The sequence below is a fragment of the Bactrocera dorsalis genome, chromosome 1 (genome assembly GCF_023373825.1).
Source record: "Bactrocera dorsalis isolate Fly_Bdor chromosome 1, ASM2337382v1, whole genome shotgun sequence".
In the NCBI taxonomy this organism is placed as follows: Eukaryota; Metazoa; Arthropoda; class Insecta; order Diptera; family Tephritidae; genus Bactrocera; species Bactrocera dorsalis.
Genome location: NC_064303.1, coordinates 46,169,658 through 46,197,365, shown reverse-complemented (window position 1 = coordinate 46,197,365; position 27,708 = coordinate 46,169,658). Strand labels below are relative to the sequence as shown.

At 36.8% G+C, this 27,708-nt stretch overlaps 2 protein-coding genes across 2 annotated transcripts in view; both read left to right on the top strand.

Annotated features, from left to right (window-relative positions):
- The window catches only part of LOC105226394 (sphingolipid delta(4)-desaturase DES1), a 56,744-nt gene that overhangs the window by 26,274 nt on the left and 2,762 nt on the right, over window positions 1-27,708 (top strand). The window lies entirely within an intron of this gene.
- Window positions 124-27,705, top strand: LOC125775393 (craniofacial development protein 2-like). Its single transcript, XM_049445939.1, has 2 exons — window positions 124-1,276; window positions 10,579-27,705. Exons 1-2 carry the CDS (start codon window positions 799-801, stop codon window positions 11,205-11,207), a joined length of 1,107 nt encoding a protein of 368 aa, XP_049301896.1. The 5' UTR covers window positions 124-798; the 3' UTR covers window positions 11,208-27,705.

Sequence of the window (27,708 nt, the reverse complement as noted above, 5' to 3'; positions counted from 1 at the left end):
TCGTATCTGCATAAGTGGGAGACGAGGAGAAATTAATCTTTCCGTAACTAGGTCAAGTTTCGGTAAATGTGCAGGATTTTCTGGACATTTAAATCCATTGTACGTTGACAATATTGGAATATTTTGCTTGTCAAGAGCAACTTTACATGTCGAACAAATCATTGCATCTTTAATGTTGTTGATATTCTGGAAATTATAAAATTCACATTTGTTAATTTCTTCATAGTGATCAAGTATGTGCATACTTCGATATTATTTCAAAATAATATTTCTTACCGTTATTTTCTTCAATAGATCTTTATAATTCTCAGATGCATATTTTAAGTTATTTTTAAACCATAATCTATCACAGACTGTACATGAAAAACCAAATGGATTTTACCGAAATTTTCGATCGAAATGTTCATGAGCCTTTTTATGTTTTGCAATGTCGTCGCGTTCACTTGGGAGTGGCCAGAAACGATTCTTTTACATATGACTCAAGCAGCTTACGACTTCCGGTCTTTGACCAAGTATCCTCTGGGTAGCCTAAGAACATCAGTTTGAAGGCGAGCTAAAGTGAGAAGGCGAAAAATCCCCCTGCATAGGGTTGTGCGCTGGGTTTGGTACCCGCCACGTAAAAAACACCCCCAATGAAAAACACCAACAGCCTCGGATGACGACCATGGCAAACGAAATAAGGACTATGATTTGAGGGCATGCACCTGGAATGTCCGGTCCCTTAATTGGGAAGGTGCCGCTGCCCAGCTGGTAGATGTCCTCGTGAAAACAAAGGCTGACATCACCGCCGTCCAAGAAATGCAATGGGCGGGACAAGGACAGAGACGAGTAGGTCCTTGTGACATTTACTACAGTGGCCATATAAAGGAGCGCATGTTTGGTGTGGGATTCGTGGTGGGAGAGAGACTCCGTCGCCGACTACTATCATTCACTGCGGTGAATGAACTTCTAGCCACAATCCGCATCAAAGCGAGGTTCTTCAACATATCGCTGATTTGCGCCCATGCCCCGACGGAAGAGAAGGACGATGTGACCAAAGATGCCTTTTATGAGTGCTTGGAGCGCACTTATGAGAGATGCCCCCGCCACGATGTCAAAATCGTGCTTGGCGACTTTAACGCCAGGGTGGGCAAAGAAGGTATCTTTGGCACTACGGTCGGTAAATTCAGCCTCCACGAGGAAACATCCCCAAATGGGTTGAGGCTGATCGACTTCGCTGGGGCCCGAAATATGGTTATCTGTAGTACTAGATTCCAGCATAAGAAGATTCTTCAAGGTACCTGGCTGTCTCCGGATCGAAAAACTACCAACCAGATCGATCATGTTGTGATAGACGGAAGACACGTCTCCAGTGTTTTAGATGTGCGTGCGCTCCGAGGTCCTAACATCGACTCGAACAGACAGCCGAACGATTTTCTACACTCCTGCTCTCTGAGAGCACTCGTCAACAACTGGGTATAAGGGAACTGTGGGACGGCATTTCAAACTCCTTACGTACAGCTGCAACCGAAACCATTGGTTTTCGGAAAGAGCAAAAGAACAGCTGGTACGACGAGGAGTGCCGTGTCGCAGCGGAGAGAAAACAGGCTGCCTACCTCGCAATGTTACGATCGACCACAACACGTGAGGGATGGGATAGATACCGAGAGTTGAAGAGGGAAGCGAGACGCATTTGCAGACAGAAAAAGAAAGAGGCCGAAATGCGTGAGTACTAACAGCTTGATAAGCTGGCCGACAGGGGTAATGCTCGAAAATTCTACGAAAAAATGCGGCGGCTTGCAGAAGGTTTCAAGACCGGAGTATACTCCTGTAGATCCCCCAAAGGTGATTTAGCCACCGATGCCCAGAGCATACTTAGATTATGGAGGGAACACTTCTCCAGCCTGCTGAATGGCAGTGAACACATAACACCAGGAGAAGGCGAACCCGATTCCGCAATCGATGACGATGGAGCAGACGTTCCATTACCCGACCATGAAGAAATTCGAATAGCAGTTGCCCGCCTGAAGAACAACAAAGTGGCAGGGGCCGACGGATTGCCGGCCAAACTATTCAAACACGGCGGCGAAGAACTGATAAGGAGCATGCATCAGCTTCTTTGCAAAATATGGTCGGATGAAAGCATGCCCAACGATTGAAATTTAAGTGTGCTATGCCCAATCCATAAAAAAGGAGACTTCACAATCTGCGCCAACTACCGTGGGATAAGCCTCCTCAACATCGCGTACAAGGTTCTATCGAGCGTATTGTGTGAAAGATTAAAGCCCACCGTCAATAAACTGATTGGACCTTATCAAAGTGGCTTCAGACCTGGTAAATCAACAAACGACCAGATATTCACCATGCGCCAAATCTTGGAAAAGACCCGTGAAAGGAGAATCGACACTCACCACCTATTCGTCGATTTCAAAGCTTCTTTCGACAGCACGAAAAGGAGCTGCCTTTATGCCGCGATGTTTGAATTTGGTATCCCCGCAAAACTAATACGGCTGTGTAAACTGACGTTGAGCAACACGAAAAGCTCCGTCAGGATCGGGAAGGACCTCTCCGAGCCGTTCGATACCAAACGAGGTTTCAGACAAGGCGACTCCCTATCGTGCGACTTTTTCAATCTGCTGCTGGAGAAAATTATTAGAGCTGCAGAACTGAATCGAACAGGTACAATCTTTTATAAGAGTGTATAGCTGCTGGCGTATGCCGATGATATTGATATTGATATCATCGGTCTCAACTAAAGCGCTGCATGAATACATTTAAACCGCCCAACAAGACATTTGCCAGCAGCGCAATTACTGAAACTCTTTGTCTCTCCGTTCTCCTGTAGAGTGCCGGCAAACACAAACCAGTTGGTGTATGTGTAAGTAAAAAGCCGATCATAAGCAATACAAATTGTATTTGCTTTGCAAGCTACAATTACATAGAGTGAGAAGTATGCTAAAGTAGTGAACTGTGCTTGGAGTACTTGCGGATATCTATGGAGCTGTTGATTATTGGTACACTCAATTTGCTTTGCTGCATTAAGATAATGAAAACTCGTTAATGAAACATAAATTTTTATATGTAGTTTATTTGATAAACAAAGATGGATATAATCTTTCAGAAAAAACACGGAAGGAAAGAAAATACAAAATTAACAAAAAAAAAACTTTTTTCAAAGACAGAGACACAAGAATACACTTTTAAATACGCTTTTAGTCTATACTTGAATGCAGGAACATTATCTTATTTATTGCGCTTTCATTACAACTAATGCTGCAGCGTTTCTCGGTTATAATATTCCGGGCGACGGAAAACACTCTTTCAGAAGGAGCTGAGGATGCTGGAGTTGCTAAAATTCGACACCTCAGTTTATATAAAATTGGAAAATCCTCTTTGTGACCGTCCCACCACTGAATAATGTCGAAATCATCATAAAAATCGACGTCAGTGTTTTCATACTTATGCATTTCTTTATCGATTTTATTTTCAACATTAAGCGTTTGTCTTGGTTGTACAAAATCCGTAAACAATATACTATTTTCGGTAGAACAAGACGGCGTGGGATACGACTCGCTATCAAGTTCCATATCCGTAATTAAATGATGACAAAATTTCAGAGCAAGCAATACCAGCCAAGTCACAAACAAGCAAAAACTAATTTCGGATTTAAAAGTATTTGGGAGTAATACAAGCAGCACGAAATATTTTCTCTACTTGTTGCTGTAGCTTCGGTTAACTTTTGTTCACGATCGTGGCTAGTAGTTTACTACATTTGGTTCAACAGAAAGAGTATAATTAGTAATTGCACTCTCAATGGAGAGTAGCGGCTTTGTGCTGTTAAAGGTTCGCATTCTCTTTTGAGTAGAGTACAATACTAGTACATGTGCTTGCAGGCATGTTAGTGGCAAATGTATTTTTGCAGCTCTTTAGTCTCAACACCCGCGCCGTTAGTTCTGCTTTCTCCAGACTGAACAAGGAAGCAACGCAAATGGGTCTGGCAGTGAACGAGGGCAAGACGAAATATCTCCTGTCATCAAACAAACAGTCGTCGCACTCGCGACTTGGCTCTCACGTCACTGTTGACAGTCATAACTTTGAAGTTGTAGATAATTTCGTCTATCTTGGAAAAAGCGTAAACACCACCACAATGTCAGCCTGGAAATCCAACGCAGGATTACTCTTGCCAACAGGTGCTACTTCGGACTGAGTAGGCAATTGAAAAGCAAAGTCCTCTCTCGACGAACAAAAACCAAACTCTATAAGTCGCTCATAATTCCCGTCCTGCTATATGGTGCAGAGGCTTGGACAATGACAACAACCGATGAGTCGACGTTGCGAGTTTTCGAGAGAAAAGTTCTGCGAAAGATTTATGGTCCTTTGCGCGTTGGCCACGGCGAATATCGCATTCGATGGAACGATGAGCTGTACGAGATATACGACGACATTGTCATAGTTCAGCGAATTAAAAGACAGCGGCTACGCTGGCTAGGTCATGTTGTCCGGATGGATGAAAACACTCCAGCTCTGAAAGTATTCGACGCAGTACCCGCCGCGGGAAGCAGAGGAAGAGGAAGACCTCCACTCCGGTGGAAGGACCAAGTGGAGAAGGACCTGGCCTCGCTTGGAATATCCAATTGGCGCCACGTAGCGAAGAGAAGAAACGACTGGTGCGCTGTTGTTGACCCGGCTATAATCGCGTAAGCGGTGTCTACGCCAGTAAAGAAGAAGAAGAAGAATGTCGTCGTACTTCAAAGTTAAATCACAGAGGTCTGATTGTTCTTCATTATTTCCCCATGGATTATTGCAATGAACAGAAAAAGATATATATTAAAATAAAATATAGCCTAAAATTTTTTTATCAAAAACACAACATATATAATTTCAATGATAATTACGATTCCATGTTGACATTATCATTTCTTCTCTCACGATATTTTCGTGTACGTTCTGATCTTTCAATTTGTTGCTGTGATTGTAAATTCCCTCTTTTAGTTAGCTCTGCGGATATGCTGTTTATTGTTGATGGACCTTTGATTCACTTGTGATGATGATGTACTGACTATAGCATCTAAATCTGGATTACTTTGCTGCTCTAACAGTACTTTCTTTGCTCTAAGTAAAGAAATGCAAATAAGAATTATACGAGCCTTCAATGACATAAGTTTTATATATAAATAAATATTTATAATTTCTTTCTCTCTCGGTATTCTCGCATGCGTTGAGCTGCAGTTTTCGCCTGTTTTTTTGATGACTCACTAACGCCTTTTTTTTCTCTCCATCGCCGTGTTGCCTCTGCAGACTTTGCTCTCCTTTCTGTTGTCGTTATTTCAGAGGGTTCAGGGACTTGATTGTTTTCTGATGGACCAGCACTTTGAATATCATCTGTAGCAATTTCAACTATTGCATCTGGTTCCTGTTGTTGCTTACATTGTTGTTTAAGCAGTGCTTTTCGTGCTCTGAATTCTCGACCACGTTCTGAAGAAGTTTTTGGCGCTTTATTTAACCTATAATTCCATAATTTCAGTTGTGTAAATGTAGTAAATTATTATTAGAGTCATGAATGATCATAAAATAAAATCGAAATTAATGTACCTAACTTCAATCATTTGTCTCGGTTTTTGTACATGATCCATAGTGAGATTTCCATCATTAACTTCCATTTAATTATTGTCATGTTCAATCACGATGTCACCAATTATTTGTAATGGTAAACCTCTACAATTAATAAGTATTTTATAATTTACGGATTAGTTAAATTTTATGTTATTCTATTTTAAAACTTTGCTGAAGTAAATTGTAGAAACGTGAGGCTAAAATACGGAAGAGTAACAAGGAAAAAGCGAGAGAAAAAGAGAAATAGAGGCAAGAAAAGGACAGAGAATCAAACGCGTTCCAATGTCGAGAGTAGAATGCCGCATATTAGTAGAGGGAGAAAAAAGTCAAGGACAAAGCAACAATGCATATGACACTACGACGCTAGTAACTGGTTTGAGATGCGTACTCACCTTCGTGATTCATTATCAATTGATTGGGTCTCACTAGGTTTAAAATCTTGTCTTGAATCTGTTGTCACACACTTTTTATGCACAATTTCCGTACGTAATTTCTTCTTAGTTGGTGGTCCTAAAGCACCGCTTTGATACTCGGAGTCTGTGCCACTTTTCTCCATAATTTGTTATTATTTACCCGAAAATTCACATAACATAAACTTTAAAATAAATTTACAATTTTATTCACTTTAAACGTAAAATATTGAATGTATTGAACAATATTAATTCATAAAATTGTTCAAAACGCAATAAAATTACAGTAAATTACAATAAAATAACCAAACTATCACCGTTCGCGTAACGCTAGTAAACTCGCAAACGAACTACTGACTGAAGTATACACATATTTCATTTCCCAGCTGTAGGAGAAAGAAAGAAAAATGTACGCGCGCACTGCTGACGCTTGCCTATATGCCCCACCAATTACCGTTCGCCTCGCCTGATCACACTTTTCGTTACGCGTTCGTCAGCTTACTCCTCAAGCCAAGCGCGCGTAAAGAAGTTTCACTTCAAAAATATTTGCTAAGCTGGAAACAGGCGAAATAAGCAAAGCAGGTGCCTCGCAAGTTCATAATCCAACGAATAACTGATTCTGAGAAGTGTTTAACTGCTCTCTAATCGGAATAAAGCCGAATTTTTGCGTCGGTGATAGAAACATAGCTCCATCATTTCCCACTGAAATCTAATCGACAGTCATTCTAGTGGACTGCGCATGATGAACCGCTTCTCAGGCGGGGAAAGACGAAAAACTCGGCTGGAAAAGTTATGACTTCAGGCTTTTTGAATGCATGTGGAATATAACATACTCAACGACTGATTAATGAGCCAGTTATAATCTATTTCATTGCGTATTTGGTTGCAGTTCTTTTCTTCTATTCCACATCCATAGCAATTGTATTATTTTTAGAATCTGTTTAAAATTGTACGCATATATTCAAATGATTACTACAAACATGATTTTTGAACAAATACTTATTATTTGAAATATAATTTTTTTATTTATGAATTTTAACCTAACGAGATAAAAAGTATCCTATGTCCTTACACTGGTTCTAAGCTACCTCCCCACCAATTTTCAGCCAAATCGATTCAGCCGTTCTTGAGTTATAAATGGTGTAACTAACACAACTTTCTTTTATATATATAGATATGTACATATATTTGTATACATTGTCAAACAAATAATGCCGAAGCCCAATTGTAGTAAATCTTGCAACAAAAACAATTTCATAAACGCAAGCGCACTTTCAACGGCGTTCCTTCGTTTGAGTTTTTCGGCACAGCTCCGACTTTCTACCAACAACACTATGTTATGACGCTTTGTCGTCACGTCAGTGCTTCGACACATTAACTCTTGACAAAACGAGAGCTTCAGCGATTGGTTGCCCATGACAACGGAGATGCGAAAGATGCGTGCCGCACTTGTTATTATGAATGCTTGTAACGGGTGATTTTTTTGAGGTTAGGATTTTCATGCATTAGTATTTGACAGATCACGTGGGATTTCAGACATGGTGTCAAAGAGAAAGATGCTCAGTATGCTTTGACATTTCATCATGAATAGACTTACTAACGAGCAACGCTTGCAAATCATTGAATTTTATTACCAAAATCAGTGTTCGGTTTTTTTTTTTTTCGGACAAATTTTGTTCAGCGATGAGGCTCATTTCTGGTTGAATGGCTACGTAAATAAGCAAAATTGCCGCATTTGGGGTGAAGAGCAACCAGAAGCCGTTCAAGAACTGCCCATGCATCCCGAAAAATGCACTGTTTGGTGTGGTTTGTACGCTGGTGGAATCATTGGACCGTATTTTTTCAAAGATGCTGTTGGACGCAACGTTACGGTGAATGGCGATCGCTATCGTTCGATGCTAACAAACTTTTTGTTGCCAAAAATGGAAGAACTGAACTTGGTTGACATGTGGTTTCAACAAGATGGCGCTACATGCCACACAGCTCGCGATTCTATGGCCATTTTGAGGGAAAACTTCGGACAACAATTCATCTCAAGAAATGGACCCGTAAGTTGGCCACCAAGATCATGCGATTTAACGCCTTTAGACTATTTTTTGTGGGGCTACGTCAAGTCTAAAGTCTACAGAAATAAGCCAGCAACTATTCCAGCTTTGGAAGACAACATTTCCGAAGAAATTCGGGCTATTCCGGCCGAAATGCTCGAAAAAGTTGCCCAAAATTGGACTTTCCGAATGGACCACCTAAGACGCAGCCGCGGTCAACATTTAAATGAAATTATCTTCAAAAAGTAAATGTCATGAACCAATCTAACGTTTCAAATAAAGAACCGATGAGATTTTGCAAATTTTATGCGTTTTTTTTTTTTTAAAAGTTATCAAGCTCTTAAAAAATCACCCTTTACATATGTTCATATGAATGTGGCTCGTATTTGCTTTCGTAAACATACAGACAAACGTGCCAAAGAAATAGTATATGTACATTTGTATGTCCTGTGTAAGCACTTGCTTATTTTGCTTGTCGGTTTATCCGCAAGAAATAAATTTTAAAAATTTTATTGAAAATAAAATGAATCTGAGATACATATGCTATGTATGTATTTTTAAATAGTTAAAAAAAGAAATATAGAAATAATTTTTAATTGATAGATATAAATAAATTTATAAAAAATACAAAAATAAAGAAGTTCTTTATCTAATTTTTCCCGATTTTGTAAAAAAGTCAGTCGTTTTATATATATTTCCGCCAGAAAACGTCTGCTAAATAGCAGCGAAAATGGTGAATTCCGTACTACAAGTTTTTCAGCTCTGTTCGCCGTCCAATCGAACATCATACAAAATTCAATTTGCATTGCTTAGCTGTTAGAATTGCAAACCAATTCTGATTGTCAATGGTGTCACAGAATCTGATTGGATTTTCGTCTTTTCGAACATACGGAAAACCAATATTCGAACCAGCTGTTTACTAGTGTGACAAAGCTTGCAAATGCATACATTTGGAAGCAATCCTATTAAAGTTTTTAATGAGTTTCGAATTAAAGAAAGATTTTAAGAGATGATATTTATCGTATGAATAAAGAGGCATTTGGGTGTTAAGTTACGTTTATTACGTTTTGTAAATCTTCTTTAAGGGGGGAGCCTGCTTTAGAAGCTTCAAAAAATTATTCAAAAAGCAATTCATCTCTTTAAAAATTATCTAAGAATATGTCCCTAAAGTTATAGGTGGGAATTCATAATATTCTCGAAGCTAGAAGGGAAATATTGACCGAGCGTCTGGCAGATACAAATATGAGCGCTTGAGCAGAAAGCGAAAACTTTGACTCGGTTTTTCATTTTTACGATTTTTTTTAATTGGCGGGCAGGATTGAAAAAAACTAAACGTATAGAATTGTGGCAAAGTTTATATCTTTGGCATTAAATTATCTTCTATTTAAACTTAAACAAACTAAGAAATGTTAAGTTTGAACATATGTTTAAACAACATAAAGTAACATTTTTTTGGTGATAACTATAAACCCTAGAAATTTCGCTTTAATCAATTATTTCTTTCCCTCCAAAAAAAAAACATAAAAAATCGATGTTTTAAGCCTCTAAAGCATGCTCCCTCCTTAAATATCCGCATTTTTTTCCAAAACTCAATAATTAAGACATTTCGTTTCATTTTATTCTTGAGTTTTCTCTTATAGAAATAAAAATAAATCAATTCGTAACAATAAAATAACTTGATTTCTTAACTTATATTTCAAATCTGTGTGCGACTTTGTGGAACTTTAAATACAAATATCTCGTAAACTATAAGTCTGAGAAGGGTATATGTGTATACATTTGAAGTCGAGCTAAAGTGAGAAGGCGAAACATCCCCTGCATAGGGTTGTGCGCTGGGTTTGGGACCCGCCAGGTAAAAAAACATACCAATAAAAAAGCGACAACAGCCTCGGATGAGAGACCCCCTTTTGATGACGACCATGGCAAACGAAATAAGGACTACGAATTGAGGGCATGCACCTGGAATGTCCGGTCCCTTAATTGGGAAGGTGCCGCTGCCCAGCTGGTTGATGTCCTCGTGAAAACAAAGGCTGACATCACCGCCGTCCAAGAAATGCAATGGGCGGGACAAGGACAGAGACGAGTAGGTCCTTGTGACATTTACTACAGTGGCCATATAAAGGAGCGCATGTTTGGTGTGGGATTCGTGGTGGGAGAGAGACTCCGTCGCCGACTACTATCATTCACTGCGGTGAATGAACTTCTAGCCACAATCCGCATCAAAGCGAGGTTCTTCAACATATCGCTGATTTGCGCCCATGCCCCGACGGAAGAGAAGGACGATGTGACCAAAGATGCCTTTTATGAGTGCTTGGAGCGCACTTATGAGAGATGCCCCCGCCACGATGTCAAAATCGTGCTTGGCGACTTTAACGCCAGGGTGGGCAAAGAAGGTATCTTTGGCACTACGGTCGGTAAATTCAGCCTCCAAGAGGAAACATCCCCAAATGGGTTGAGGCTGATCGACTTCGCTGGGGCCCGAAATATGGTTATCTGTAGTACTAGATTCCAGCATAAGAAGATTCTTCAAGCTACCTGGCTGTCTCCGGATCGAAAAACTACCAACCAGATCGATCATGTTGTGATAGACGGAAGACACGTCTCCAGTGTTTTAGATGTGCGTGCCCGCACCCGCCTCTGTGCAGTAAAAAACGCACGTCAACAAACACAAGGAAGGTTCGACGTCGAGAAGCTGCAATCACAACAGACAGCCGAACGATTTTCTACTCGGCTTGCACTCCTGCTCTCTGAGAGCACTCGTCAACAACTCGGTATAAGGGAACTGTGGAACGGCATTTCAAATTCCTTACGTACAGCTGCAACCGAAACCATAGGTTTTCGGAAAGTGCAAAAGAACAGCGGGTACGATGAGGAGTGCCGTGTCGCAGCGGAGAGAAAACAGGCTGCCTACCTCGCAACGTTACGATCGACCACAACACGTGCGGGATGGGATAGATACCGAGAGTTGAGGAGGGAAGCGAGGAGGGAGTACGAAGAGCTTGATAAGCTGGCCGACAGGGGTAATGCTCGAAAATTCTGCGAAAAAATGCGGTGGGTTACAGAAGGTTTCAAGACTGGAGAATACACTCAGTCCTTTTTTTACGCGATTATTGGTTCTGCCACTAATCGCGTAAAAAAAAAATCGCGTAAAAATTGTTAGTTTTCCAATATTAACTGACGAATTGGTTCCGAATATAAAAAATATCGCGTATAACAAAATATACGCGCAAAAAAATATTCAAAAACAATACAATAAGTTTCAAATTTCATACTTATAATTTATTCATTCATAACAAAATAAAAAACACAAAACAAAAACCATATATAAAAGAGAAGAAAATAGAAAATAGGTACATTTATTGAAAAACACCGTTGAATGCTGTTTAATCACTGTCATTATCCGTAGTGGAAATTATTCTTTGCCGCTTACTTTGATGGCCGGCACTGATATCACTAGAATTTGTATCAGAATCAATAGTAAGAACTATGGATTGATGTTCTGATTGACTTAGCATCTCTGACTGAGTTTGCACCATAAATTCAGTTTATTTTGTTTGAATGCTTCTTTTTGGACCCAATAAGTTCCGATGTAGTTCTTTATATCTTAACATACAGAGACTCAATTCTTTTTGAAAAATTCGTCTACCTCGGTGTCAATATCCAATATCCACACACTATTAGGGTGCGCCGACATATTCAAAAATTATTACGCGTAAAAATATGTAAACAAGCAAAAAACGAAAAAAAGCAATCGCGTTAAAATGAGAAATTCGCGTAAAAAAAGGAATTTGCGCTGCAAAAATAATCGCGTTAAAGTGAAATAGCGTAAAAAGAGATCGCGTAAAAAAGGACTGAGTGTACTCCTGTAGAACCCCCAAAGGTGATCTAGCTATCGATGCCCAGAGCATACTTACATTATGGAGGGAACACTTCTCCAGCCTGCTAAATGGCAGTGAACGCTTAACACCAGGATAGGGCGAACCCGATTCCCCAATCGATGACGATGGAGCAGACGTTCCATTACCCGACCATGAAGAAGTTCGAATAGCAATTGCCCGCCTGAAGAACTACAAAGCGGCAAGGGTCGACGGATTGCCGGCCGAGCTATTAAAACACGGCAGCGAAGAGCTGAAAAGGAGCATGCATCAGCTTCTTTGTAAAATTTGGTCGGACGAATGCATGCCCAACGATTGGAATCTAAGTGTGCTATGCCCAATCCATAAAAAGGGAGACCCCACAATCTGCGCCAACTACCGTGGGATAAGCCTCCTCAACATCGCGAATAAGGTTCTATCGAGCGTATTATTGATTTATTTATTTATCTTTAATATGACTTGTAAATAAATTTACAGGCATACTAGGAAAAAAAAAGAAACTGGCTGCTTAGGCCTTCGTCCCATTTTGTATAGATACATATAAATTTACTTATATGAACATTTCAATTCTAAATTAATTTTAATAGTATAAGAGGTAGATGTTTTCTTATATTTTCATAGTCTAGTGTTGCTATAGCGGTATGCAAATCAATATTTTGCGATGTGTCATTGTAACAGTTTATTAGGTGCATGGTCAGGGTATCATTACAGTTCATGCAAAGTGGTGGTGATTCTTTTGAAAGCAAATATCCATGCGTTAGTTTTGTATGGCCGAGTTTAAGTCTCATCAAAACAAGTTGCTGGTGTTTTGTCTTAAAATTCGATTTGCTGCCATGTTGTTGAGATAACTGATGCATGGTTTTATAATGAGCATTAATTTTGTTTTCATAATTAGAGACACGTTGATTTTTAATGAAGTTTGCGAGGCACCTTTTAATATCTTTTTCAGTGTAGTTGTTTATTAAAAAAGTAGGATGAGTATGTGCGTCTTTTGCTGATTGATAGGCATTTTCATTACCCGTTATAATTAAATGCGCTGGCGTATATAAAACTTTTATATTTTTGCCTCGTATGAGAGTCTCTTTAACCCTACGTGTGAGAATATCGCTAATTTTTGCCGATTTTAAAGCGTTTATTGATGAGAGACTATCGGTACATATTATTAGTTTACAGCCTTCTTCAATTGCTGTATTTTCCAAGGTGAATATAGCAGTGTAGCTAGGCAAAAGTCCATTTTTGATTAGTTCCTTAGATTCTGTTGTAATAGCAAAAGTGTTTTCAACTTTTTTTGAACCATCACAATACCAAATTAGCCAGTTCTTTTGCTTCCATTTTCGCACTTCCTCAGCTTGTATTTAGTTGCCTTAAAGTAAGTGGGTTCGTGCTATTTTTGGTAAAGCCACTGGAGATGAAAAGATATTCTGCAGATTTCCAGGGAGGACTGAATACCTTGTAAGTTTTTAGTAGGGGCATGCGAATATTCGAAATTTCGAATTATTCGACGCGAATCGAACCGAATTATTCGATCCGAGATTCGACCCGTATATTCGCATTATTTGAATAATTTTAATATTTGACTATTTGCATGATTTTTTAATTAGCGCCAGTAGTATCTGAATCTCGTTCATGCATCTGACGTACATCTGTCATTCTCGTTTCATATTCAAAAAATCAAACCTTGGTTATTTTTTATTATGTTGTTGTTAATAAATGTCTAAATCAATTTGAATTAAATAATAGTTTTATTTTCTTTAATTTTGTTCTATTACTGCAATAGAATAATCTATTTAAGGTCTAAGGATTCGATTCGACTCGAATCGAACTGGATTCGCATACCCCTAGTTTTAGTTTTTCCAAATCATTAATGTAAGTGTTTACATCATTAATCCTCGAAACAAAATAAAGGTCATCTGCGTATAAATAGTGGGATATGTTATTAACTTTTTCCATTAAAGCATTTATTTTTTCAAATGCAATTAGAAATAACGTCACCGATAGAGGAGAACCCTGTGGTACTCCATTTTATATTTTTTTTTAATTTGATTTATAACCGTTTACGTTGACCATAAATGTTCTATTTGATAAAAAAGCTTTTGTATAGTTATAGATTTTTGGACCAACTTTCCACTGATCAAGTTGATTGAGTATAGAGTGAACACCTATACGATCAAAGGCTTTTGTAAAATCAACACTTATAACAGAGCAGTGATTTCGAGTTGACAAATTACTCGCTAGGAAGTGGTCTAAGTAGATTATTGCCTCTAACGTGCCTGACCTAGGTTTAAAAGCAGTTTGTTTTTTTACTTATCAGATTGTTTTGAAATAAAAAAAAATTGTATACGTTTCGATATTATTTTTTACAACAGTTTGCTTAAACATGATAAAAGCGAGATAGGACGGTAATTTTTGTAGTCATCTTTCTTATTCATATTCTTTGGAATACAAATGACGTTTGATTTTTTCCAAGAGAGGGGAAACACACCAGTCATGACGATCAAATTATATAAATTAATTAAACGAATTTTTAGTACCAGAGGAGCATTTTTAATCATTGCGTAGGTGATTCTGTCCGGGCCAGGACAATTCGCTTTAGTATTTTTAAGATTATTTTCCAGTTCAAACAGTGTAATTTCTTCTTCAAGACTTCTATCAGACTTTGAAATTTTATTCACCTTGTATACCGATTTGAGGACACGATTTTTTCAGAAATGTATTCATTTGAAAATTGTTCATCTGCAGAAGCCGATGCAAAATAAGTGGCAAATATTTCTGTAATTTGAAGTACATCTGTTATAACTCCAGTATAAGATTTAAGTGAGTGAATGTAACAAGAGGTGGGATTGTCTTTAAAAGCTCTTACTGTTCGCCAAACCTTTTGTGTTGGAGTGTTTGGGCTGATATGAGCCGTAAATTGTTCAAAAGAGCTAGTTTTTGTCTCTTACTTTTTTGCGAAAAAGAGCATTACATTTCTTATAACTGAGCAAATTCTGTAAGGTTAAGTTGTTTTTTTAGAGCATGCCAGTACTTCATTTTCTCGTTTCTAAGTTCTTGCAGCTCTTTTGTCCACCAACAGATATTACGTCTCTTCTTATATGGTTTAGATTGCGGAATACTTACATTGGCTGCTCGCCTAATAGCTTTCGTTATGTTAGCTGCCTCTTTATTAATGTTATCAGTATACGGGTATCGGTCTACTTCTATTTGTAATCTCTTAGAAAAAAGAGGCCAGTTTGCATTTGCCGTTTTGTATCTAGGGTTATGGACAGAATTCGCATACTTTTCTCTATAACTGAGTATTATTGGACTATGATCACTACCGGACATATCGTCCACGTGTCCCAATTTATCTCGTTCGATAAATTGGGGCTACATGCTGAGATGTCAATCGCAGTGAAAGTATGATGAGTGGAATAGTGAGTATATTTGCCGTTGTTAAGAATACACAGATTATTTTGTAGTATAAAACTTTAAAACTTTATTCCTCTGAAGTTGATATTGTGAGAGCCCCATAGTGGATGCCACCCATTTATATCACCCAATATAATAATGTTCGCAAAATTAGTATCAATTGAATTGTTCAACTCATTGAAAGAAATGTTTATGTTTGGTGGTAGGTAAATATTTTGTATTTTAATTTCTATACTAGTTTTCACTTGGATTGAAGCAATTTGAAAATTCGAACTAGTGCCATTTGCACCGTAGACATGTTGAATATTTTTGCGGATGAGAAATGCAATACCTTGTTTATTTGACATGTTCGTATTGTGAAGATAAATATTATACCCTTTTGGGCATTTGGTTGTTTTCAAAGCCGCATTGACATGCGTTTCTTGTAATGCTATAATATGAGGTTGGAATTCTGCTATTAATATCTCCAAATTATTGTAATTGTTCCAATAGCCTTTGATATTCCACTGAAGAACTTTCATTATAAAATATGCACGGAGATATGAGTACAGTTATTCAGAATTAGAATCTGTTATTTTATTTTCCTGATTATTGTAATGAAGTTGAGAAAGAATCTCATTGATGTTTGTATCCATATTATTCTGTGAGTCATAATTGTTTTCGGTAAAATTGCTGGTGTTGGGAATGTAATTATATTTAAATTCGTTTACCTGCATTATAGATTATTCGGTTTCTTCCTGACAATTTGATGATGTGGGTATGCTTATTGAGCCAATAGGAGTTACACTTAAGTTATTATCAGGTGGATTTTCTTTATTTTGATTGTTGAGATGAGTTGTTGGTAGTGTAAAATCTGAGTATTTTAATTGATTTATATAAGATTTTTGATTTGTAGTTGTGTTGTCAGCATTAAGTTTTGTATAATTATTGGTTTTGTTTTGTAAATTTTCATTGTTTTTGGTCGTTGTTGGTTTTGCTTTGGTTAAGTCCAGTGATTCTATTGGGTTTTCTTTTGTGAAATAATCTGGTGAAAAGTTGTTATTCACATAAGTTACTGCTTCTTTAATGTTCGGTTTATTGTAGAATATTTAAGGATTTCCTGCTTTTTAAGATAAGTTGGGCATTTTTTTTTGTTGATTTATGCTGAGAATTACAGTTAATACATTTAATTTTAGTGCACTTTATTACCTCTGAATGCTCTGGTAAGGCACATGTGACACAAACAGGAGTGTTGGTACACCTGTTTTTTGTATGACCGATCACGTAACATATTTTGCATTGCATGGGTTTAGGAATATAAGGTTTGATTTGAATAGTTTCGAAACCAACTTTTAGGTCTTTAGGAAGCTGGTATAAATCAAATGATAGAATATGTAAAGGAGTATTTACATATCCGTTATTTGTTATTTTTTTAGTTTTATTAACTTCGATTTCATTTTGACCCGTAAGGCCAGTTGATATTTCTTTTTCTGAAAGGTTTGTTAATGCTAGAGAAAAAATCACACCTTTCACCGTATTAAGTTTTGTATGATATTCACAAGTAATTTGGCATATATTTGAGAGATTTTTTGTTTTTATTAAAAAGTCTGCGGTTTTTTTTGTTGTTAACTTAAACGAGTAAATTTCCATCACGTGTAAATTTCGTTAGTTTTCTATTATTCTCACTAACGATACCATTTAGCGCTTTTGTTAAGAGAAAAATATTTTATGTATTTAGCGGCTTTTCATTATTTGTACTTTTAATGGTTACAAATTTTTGAGAGTCAATGTTTTTATTAATGTAGAGATTTTCCGTAATTGAGGTTAGAGTAGGAAAAATCTTCGGGTTGTTTAAATTTAAGTCTTTTTTCATTGAGCTTTTCTTTTTTTTTGGCTGGGGGATCCATATCAAGAATCCCATAATATCCTCCTCCAGGAGGCGGCCCTTCGGCCATAACTGCGAGCGAGAGATCACTATAAGATATGTACTTGTAAAATCGACGTTTGAGAAAAGAACATTTTCTTCACAAAATTATAGATTTTCAATTTAATTTTTTTACAGAATTATTCTCCAAAAAAAAATTTATAAGCTTGAGAAAAAAATAATGCTATCGTTTTCAATGCTTGCACTCTATCGAGCGTATTGTGTGAAAGATTAAAGCCCACCGTCAACAAACTGATGGGACCTTATCAGTGTGGCTTTAGACCTGGCAAATCAACAACTGACCAGATATTCATCATGCGCCAAATCTTGGAAAAGACCCGTGAAAGGAGAATCGACACACACCAGCTCTTCGTCGATTTCAAAGCTGCTTTCGACAGCACGAAAAGGAGCTGCCTTTATGCCGCGATGTCTGAATTTGGTATCCCCACAAAACTAATACGGCTGTGTAAACTGCCGTTGAGCAACACCAAAAGCTCCGTCAGAATCGGGAAGGACCTCTCCGATATCAAACGAGGTTTCTGACAAGGCGATTCCCTATCGTGCGACTTTTTCAACCTGCTTCTGGAGAAAATAATTCGAGTTGCAGATCTAAACAGAGAAGGTACCATCTTCTATAAGAGTGTATAACTGCTGGCGTATGCCGATGATATTGATATTATCGGCCTCAACACCCGCGCTGTTAGTTCTGCTTTCTTCAGACTGGACAAGGAAGCAAAACAAATGGGTCTGGCAGTGAACGAGGGCAAGACGAAATATCTCCTGTCATCAAACAAACATTCGTCGCACTCGCTACGTGGCACTCACGTCACTGTTGACAGTCATAACTTTGAAGTTGTAGATAATTTCGTCTATCATGGAACCAGCGTAAACACCAACAACAATGTCAGCCTAGAAATCCAACGCAGGATAACTTGCCAACAGGTGCTACTTCGGACTGAGTAGGCAATTGAGAAGCAAAGTCCTCTCTCGACAAACAAAACCAAACTCTATAAGTCACTCATAATTCCCGTCCTGCTATATGGTGCAGAGCAGAGAGCTGCAACGATCACAATTTTTTCAATCATACCCGATCATTGACTCAGATTTGTTGTGATGGAAAACTTTGCTTCAACAGAAATGAATGATCGTAAGCGAGCGTGATCAAAGCGAACAATCAGTTTCAATCACTGTTGCTTGTTTCGTAATGATTTTTCTCGATCGAACGCCTTGTGTGAGCAGCAAAGAATGTTCGAGAATGCTGCTTGCATTCCGATCGACCACAATCATACCGTTTGGTCATACCGGGTGGTTACTGCCAGCAGCGCAGTCGTTGAGCGTTCTTTTTCTTTAGCTGGAAATATTATAACTGAAAAAAGAAATAGGCTCGGACCATGTTCAGTTGATAATTTATTGTTTTTAAATTCATTTTTTAAAAGTTTTAGCGATTAAGAAACCAAGTTTATTACCTTCTTTTAATTTTAAATTTTTGTTGATCTCAATGAAGAAGTGATAAAAATTTGAAATTTGTGTTCCCTAATATTTTAAGCATTACCTTTGTTTATTAATTTTAAGCATTAATTGAATTTTAGTTAAAACTGAAGAAATACATATATGCAGTAATGTTTTGGTTAATTTTATGCATCGCAACTTGTTTCCGTTAAAACACACAAATATGTACATACAAATTATGCACATACATACATACATATTCGCAGGGCAATTCTCGATGTGATTGGTTCAATCACAATCAATTCAAACGCATAGTTGATCGATGCCTGAGTTTTCGTGCATCGTTGGACTTGATCGTCCTTTTCTGTACAATCATTTCCAATCATCATACCGGAACCAACCAATCAGTTTCAATCAGTAAACAGAGCAATCAAATCAACTGATCGAACTCCTTCGTTTTGAGCATGAAACTCGATCGAACAATTTTGTAGCGAACAGCTGTGCTGCGTTTGACCGTTTTGAGCGTGGCTGATCAAACCGGATTGATCATACTCAATACAGGTCTCTGCTGCAGAGGCTTGGACGATGACAACAACCGATGAGTCGACGTTACGAGTTTTTGAGAGAAAGGTTCTGCGAAAGATTATTGGTCCTTTGCGTTTGCCACGGCGAATATCGCATTCGATGGAACGATGAGCTGTACGAGATATACGACGACATTGACACAGTTCAGCGAATTAAAAGACAGCGGCTACGCTGGCTAGGTCATGTTGTCCGGATGGACGAAAACACTCCAGCTCTGAAAGTATTAGACGCAATACCCACCGGGGGAAGCAGAGGAAGAGGAAGACCTCCACTCCGTTGGAAGGACCAAGTGGAGAAGGACCTGGCTTCGCTTGGAATATCCAATTGGCGCCACGTTGCGAAAAGAAGAAACGACTGGTGCGCGGTTGTTAGCTCGGCTATAATCGCGTAAGCGGTGTCTACGCCAATTAAGAAGAAGAAGACTTATCCAAAAAATCTGTAATTTTGGTTTGTTTACATTTTCATCTGTCAAAATGAGATTTCTCGCTTTGCCAACTACATTTTTTTTTTGACAAACCTTGCTATTGTGAATGAAAAAAGCGATTAACTGGCAATTCCTTTAGATCAATATACAAGCTACGATAGCTTATGACAATCCAACATAATTATGTTGGCTAAGTCTTCCATACAAAATAAGCTAATAGCTTAATTTGCTGGTCAAATAAAATACGCCTATTAAATGCATTAAAATATAATAAAGTGCAATTAAAAGCAATACTTGATTGTAACTCGAAAAAAGTGTGCGAAAAAATTAAGAATGAAATTGAAATTGAAAAAATGAACAGCAAACCGTGCGTTGTTTATTTTTTTGCCATCTAATTTGTCAAATTTGTTTTTGTTAATATACTTGCACATAATTTAATTAGCAATATAAAAACCGTTAGCTCCGAAGCTGTAAACACAAAGGAGGCGGCAGACTTCGAGCGACATCTGTCTGTCAAACAATAGCAAAAATCAGCCATTTTTAAGCAGTATTGCCTACACAAATTTGGTAAAATCAGTTAAATGCACGAAATTTTTGTGCATTATTAATTCGCTTTAACATGGATCAAATGTGCAAGTTAATACAAATTAAGCCCGCTACTGCAAATTAACGCGGTCATCTATCAGGGCTATAATGAAAATAATAAAATTTGCAAAATTTTCAAATTTGAATGCAAATATCTTGAAAACTAAAAGTTATAATTATATATACTCTTAGTCTGGAGCATCAGCTCTATCCCACCATACCACTTTTAACCCTGAAATCGTGGGATGGTACACTAAAGACGGCCCTTTTTTTAGGCGGAGCTGAAGGCCGCCAACCCAAAAAAAACTTGACTCATCCCATTGATATTAATAAAAAATATTGTGCGATGGACTACTGCAAACACTTTTTTTTGGGTATAATTTATTTTCTTTATTTCTTTTAGTTCATTTACAAAAGATGTCGGTAAGGTAACACTGATTATTTGGCAGACTGCAACCCTTTAGTTGTTGTTAAATAAATAGATTTGAACAAAAAGATAGATTAATAATTAATTAATTTTAAATTAATGAATTAATTTTAAATAGAAAAAATACGGCGTAATTTTCAAATTTAAACGCAAATATCTCGAAAACTATGTTTCCTGTGCTTATAATTATATATATTCTTGATCTGGAGAACTTTTTCTGTCCGACCATACCTATTTTATTCCCGAAATCCTTGGACGGTGTACTAAAGTTTTTCCTTTGCTACTGCGATTGCTTGTACCAAATTACAGTTTTATATCTTAATTTAGGGCGCGATTCCGATTACTTTGGCGATCGGATAAAAAAAACAAATTTCCTTATAAATGGGGTATTTGGGCATAGGGGAGCTTCTCCAGAGAAAATTATGCAAAAATAATATTGCTAAATTTATATTTTTTAATATATTCCTGATTAAAAATTCAAAAATTAGTACATATTAATAACACATGGTATTTCTCAATGTTTTTTTCTTTTGATTTTTGTATATTAACTATAATAAAAACTTATTTCCAACATTTTTCAAGCTATAATTGAGTTGTGAACACTTTTCCATATATGTATGTTAGGGTGTTTTTTTCGTTTGAACTATTAATTTTTTCAGTCCCGTCACGAAATTTCCTTGAAAGTACTCTAAATAAAATTTCCTGAAAATTTTAGCCTTTAATATTAACATTAAGAACTGGACAAAGTCCTGTAAAAATTTTCCATAGAAAATACACTACAATCGTGAGTTTTTATCTTTAAATTCCTTCAGATCAGAGGTATTTTATGGCATCGCTTTGACTTTAGACGCATATTTCTCAGAATTATTCACTCTACAAAAGTGCCCAGTGCAACAGTGGTGCTCTGCGTATAAATTGCAGAGGCTGTATAAGGTGATACGGTTTTTTGCGCTTAAGCCTTTCTTTCCATTCACTTCGAGTGACAAGAGCCCTGGCTTCAGTGTTCACATGGTCAGAAAGTCTTTCCATATGAGACTTTGCACATTTTTTAATTGATGCAGCAACTGATTCAATTCCGAGATCGTGTTCAAGATCGCCATTTAGCTGTCCATTCAAATATTTTGTTTAAATGTTCCTGCAATCTTGCAATTGATGCAGTTTGTGTTTTGCCGACAGACAGAACCGCAGTATCATCTGCAAACGTTGCTGTAATACAATTGTCGTCATGTGGTAGATCGCCCGTAAAGAGTAGGTAAAGGAAGGATCCTAACACACTACCCTGAGGAACACCAGCCTATATTTCCTTTAAATTTTCAATGACTCGAGTTATTCTATGTATTTGGTCAATAGTGGAGTGATTTTTTCGAAAGCCAAACTGATGCGCCGGTATCAGCTATCAATTATGTTAATACCCACAGCAAGCAGTCTTTCCAAAAGTTTTGAGAGTATTGGCAGGAGAGATATGGGCCGATACGAAGTATTTTCATGCGCTTCCACCAGGTTTATTGAACATAATAACCTCTGCAGTTTTCCAATAAATAGATACGTATGTATTGAAGATTTATAGTAGCATTCATTATAGCAGTAATTTTACATATAACGTTGTGATGAAGCTGTTTTAGTATTTCACTGGTAATAAGGTCAAACCCAGGTAATTTTTTTATTTCTGCACATACCTCATCGTAAGTTATCAGAGGTATTTCGGTATAATTTTCGTAAGTATGAGGTTCCATTTCTGCTGCATTGGATGTGTCATATGGTTTGAAGACACCTTCAAGGTATGCCAAAAAAAACATTTCTTTCTCTATATCGCTCCTGGCCATGTCTGGGCTGCTTTTCTAATTGAATGATGCTGAGTTACGGGTCGAGAAAATTTTTTGGTACTCAATTATATCAAAGTGAATAATCATTCCTATGGTCGTTAGATAAACTTTTCAGATAATAGCTGAGAGTTATATTTTTAAATGCCTTTATCTTATTGGTAAGTTTTTTACACAATTTGTTAAGACAACTTTTGTCATATGGAGATCTTGTTTGTTGCTACTTTCGGCGTAATCGTCGTTTTTCTGCTACCATTTCTTTAATTTCTTTGATACACTTATGACCTGCTGTGACGTTTCTTTTCTTTTGTCAAATTCATAATTTCGTTATCTAACTCGGAATTACAACTTAATTTTACGTGACTATCAACATTGGATAGCATTTGCTTAAAGTATTTCCAGCACATATAATTTGAGGAGATATGTTTTGTAATGAAGAAATCAATAAGATCTAGTGTTTTAAGTGGATCTGTTGACCAATAAGTTGGTGTTCCAGTAGAAATGATACTGCACCCAGACAATTGAAGAGCTTTCAATAACTCTCTGGCCTTTGTGGTTATAAGCCTCGAGCCCCCGTGAGTATGCATTATAATCACCACCCATTATAAATCGGTTTTTATGGCTATTGATCAGTTCTAGATAGCTATGGCATTTTTTGATGTCGTGGGGGACTGTAAACTGCTGTGAGGGACAAGTTGTTGTCACTATCTATCGTGACCATTATTGCTTGAAATTCATCTGTAGATATGCTGTTTTCTTCGTGGTGTTTTATGTTGCTTCTTATTATAATAGCAGCTCCTCCGCGTGCACAATTGTTCGGATGTATTGCATGATACATTTCGAAGTTTATGAATTTAATGTAAGTTTGTTTGCTAACATGGGTGTCAGATATTAAGCATACGTAAATTTTTTCAGTAGTGAGTATTGTTTCTAGCTCATTTTGGTTTTTAGTAAGGCCGTTTGCGTTTCATAGCATAATTTTTAAGAGTTTTGTCATATTTATTAATTTTTTTGTACTGCTTTGCTAGCAACATTTGAACAAGTGTTCTCTTTTACAACTTGCAAATAAGTTAGCTCATTTGCTGTTGAAACTTGATTTTCAGCCTTTGGTTGGCGTATTGCGTTTTTTGGGAGGCTTTTGGTATCTTTTACAAACGTTTTCCTTTGTACCAGTTCTTTGGTCACGAATCTTTTGCAGTTCTTTCGCAACGTAGGCAGAGTTTTGGTAGGCAGAGTTTTGGTTAACTTTCTATAATCATCAGAGTCTGATGCATTGATTTTGTATGTATTATTATTTAGAAGCTTAATAGTAAATGTTTTTTTTGCCTCATAATTCGTAATTTTATATATTTATTGGTATTCACAGTCACCCGATATCATTACTGGAGGAGCTCGTGAGATTTTCGTTTCTGTTTGATTTCTTTCGACTTCTCTTATGGTATTTGATGTCGCTGGAACCACAAGCTGAGGAGATAGTTCAGCTTTCCTTTTTTTACCGGGCCTTTTTTTCAAAATTCAAGCTCTTCCTCATCTGTTGCATACAATACAGCATTTATTTCGATATTTGTAGGAGTTAAATTCTTTGTTTTTAGGTTTTGATTTTCGGCTTTGAGAAACGCCGTCTCTTTCTTTAATTCGGCGCATAATTGCTATATTGTTTCCAACAGCTTGGATTGTTGTTTTATGATTGTTTCATAATGATTTAGTTTATTTGCCGTAGTTTCTGGGTTTTCATATGTATTGCCACCACCAGGTGGAGGCGTTCGGACATTTTTCATAATGAGAAATTTTAGCGGCTCTATTTTCTCATAATTGTTAGAACATACGGGTGTAAAAAGTGATTTTTAAAATATAGATTTCTTACTTATAAAACCGGCGAAAAATGTAAATTGTGAATTTGTTTAAATGTTTACAGTTTAATTATATGAGTACATAATTGAATTGACAAATGTGCATAAAGTGTGTTGAATGTTGCGAAATAGCTTGCTGAAATGGACCTATCACCTATTTTTTTTTTAATCAAGCGTCAAAGAAATTGGAATCGTGCCTAATTTAGTGCTTAGCTGTGGCACTTTATAGGTTATCAGTTAATGACGAGGCAGTTATCTGATTAGCTTAGTTTTAGGTGCTACATACAACCGTTAGGTAAACAAAACTATAATATTATGTTGTCAAAAAAATCTTGCGGTATTTTTATTGATTTTTTTTTTTTATTGAAATTGAAATGAATTTTTGATGACTCATGCCCAGCTCTTGACCGATGCTACGGCTGCTACTATGCCGGTCTCTTTCGACCAATTCAGCGATTTTATCGCAATTTTCGACGACAGGCCTTCCGGAGCGGGGCGCATATTTGACCACCTCTACACCAGAACGAAAACGTTGAAACCATCGTTGTGCGGTGGAAATGGAAACTGTACCGGGCCCATAAACTGCACAAATTTTATTGGCGGCTTGAGATGCATTTTTGTATATTTTCTCTTTATTTTACTCCATGTTTGCGACGCTATAACTCACGAACGACTTAAAAGAAACGACAATCAATCAAACACGTGTTAGCGCGTGAAATGAGCTTTCTAAAAAGGTATAGCATGACCCGATGCGACGAATAAAACTAGAACTAAGCGCTTTCAGCGCCAACTAGCGAAAATACCGCAAGACTTTTTTGACAACCAATACTCTGTAGCAACAGGTTGCAAGAGTATAATAATAAGCCTGCGGCAGCTATATATATATATATATACTCTTAATCTGCAGAACCTCCTCTATCCGTACATAGCAATTTTAATTCCGAAATCGTGGGAGACTATCTAAATCCCAGTCGAACTGAAGACGCATTGGTCCGAACAGCGTTAAGCGCACAAAATTAGTAATGTTTTAATTATTTTCTGCCATTGGGTTATTACTTGTTTTCTTTATTTTTTTGAGTTCTTTTATACAATATGTATATAAAGTAAGAATGATTATATGTTTGTTAGAATGCTGCTCCTGTATAAACAAAAAGAATTGAACAAATTTTCAATATTGTATAAAAGTAGTTTTTGCACTATTTAACATAAAATAAATGGATAGAAACGAATTAGAGAAGTGAATCTAATAGAGGAGATTCTCCAGGTTAAAAATTTATAAAGCCGTCATAACTAAACAATTATGGCCAACATGTGACAAGAAAAAAACCAACGAAGGTATCTTTGGCACTACGGTCGGTAAATTCAGCCTCCACAATGAAACATCCCCAAATGGTTGATCGACTTCGCTGGGGCCCGAAATATGATTATCCCTAGTACTACATTCCAGCATAAGAAAATACATCAAACAGGGAAGGTTCGACGTCGAGAAGCTGCAATCACAACAGACAGCCGAACGATTTTCTACTAGACTGCACTACTGCTCTCTGAGAGCACTCGGGAACAACTCGGTATAAGCGAACAGCTGCAACTGAAACCTTTGGTTTTTGGAAAATGCGAAAGAACGGCTGGTACGACGAGGAGTAACATAAAATCATGATCAAATTCATTATTATTTTTTACGTGACATAATCATTGATTCACAGAACTCATGAAACCTTTATCAAGTTTGAGCCTGAAACTGATGAAAACGCCTTTTTTCGATTAATGTTGTTGAGTATAATTACCAAATTGTACGATGTCTCCTAGGTCGGTTTTAGCATTCCCAATTTTCGTCCTGGAGCAAACTCATAGAAGTGCATGGAGAAATTCGAAAATATTGATTCCTTCAATATTGTAGGTATTTCAACAGAAAAATAAATATTTGAGGCAATAATTTTGAATCAATTGAAATTTCCTACTGTACTTCTATGCAAAATCCAATTCTAAAAAGAAGCACAAAAAATTGCCAAAGTTATTGCCTCGCCAATTGAAAAAAGTACTTTTGAGAAAAACCCATTTAAATTTTCATATAACTATAGCGGTGGTGGATTTATGCTTAAAGTTATTTGAAAAAATTTTCCTCGCGACAAAACAACTTTAAACTAACAATTTTTATGACCTTATGTAAATCATGGTTTAAGAGAAAAAAACAAAAAAAAGTTTTTAAAAGACTTAAAGACTAGAAGCCTAAGTTCTAAACTGAATTTTCATGATGTTGTCTGTGCTAAGAATTAAGGTGGTATTCTACTCTAGCATTTTTAAAAATTCGATTTGTTTTTGTCATATTTTTTAAGTTTAGACCCTTAAGAAGGATTTTTAAAAATTAAAATTATTTTAAGAGCTACAGTTACTTTAGTGACGCAGTACCTAGCCCGGTAGGTAGATAGACTCACTTTTTTAAACGCGTTTTTCTCGAAACTACTTTTTTCCACACAGTACCGGCATTATCTCAAGTTCTATACAACCGATTTACTTAAAATTTTGTGTGAACCTTCTTTATATAATCCTTTATCTTTATATAATCCTTAATCCTTTGTTTTTAATATTTAAAAAAAATTCAGGAATTTCAAAAAAAGGCAGTCGGCATTTTTCGTGTTCCCTGAGGTAGGGACTATAACAGCATCCTTACTGATTAAGAATTTCTTTTGATTTTTTTTCAGACCACCAGGAGAGTCAGGATCAATGCCACCAGCATGCGCCATTTTTTTTTTTACACCTGTCACATACACCCCGAATTATTTTAACTCTGCAAGTCGATGGCTAGGTGAATTCAGATGCATTGCTATGTTTGCATTATATATTTGTTAACATTTTTGTCTTATTGCCTAAATCAATTGTGATAATGTGCATAATGTGGCTCTAAATCAGAGTCGCACAGGGAGTTTTCGAGTAGATTAGCATAAAAATATATCGGTTACGACATTAGCAAGTGACATTTTTGTATGCGAAATCTAGCAGATAAGTGATATAATCTACTCAACAGCCTGAATCTGTCATTCAATCAATTAAATGTTTCCGTTGAATTTAGCGCTGTGAAAAATAATCCCTGACAACTTACATTAAAGTAGGCATTTTTACAGTAAATCAAGCAAGACTGGCATTCTCGTCTTCATTGATTTACTGTAAACATGTCTACTTTAATGTAATTTGCCAGGGATTAATTTTCATACGGTTGATACTATACAACAATAATATATCTTGCTTTTAAAATGAATGATATTTGGTCAAAAAACATAATTTTTAAAACATGTGTTAGGACACTTTCATTTATTATAAATTAATTATCTTTATTATTT

Excerpts from the sequence above, each read along its gene's own strand:
- LOC125775393 (XM_049445939.1), top strand. The coding sequence starts at position 799 with ATGCAATGGGCGGGACAAGGACAGAGACGAGTAGGTCCTTGTGACATT. Across the intron at positions 1,277-10,578 it reads GCATAAGAAGATTCTTCAAG|CTACCTGGCTGTCTCCGGAT; the intron begins GTACCTGGCTGT and ends AGATTCTTCAAG.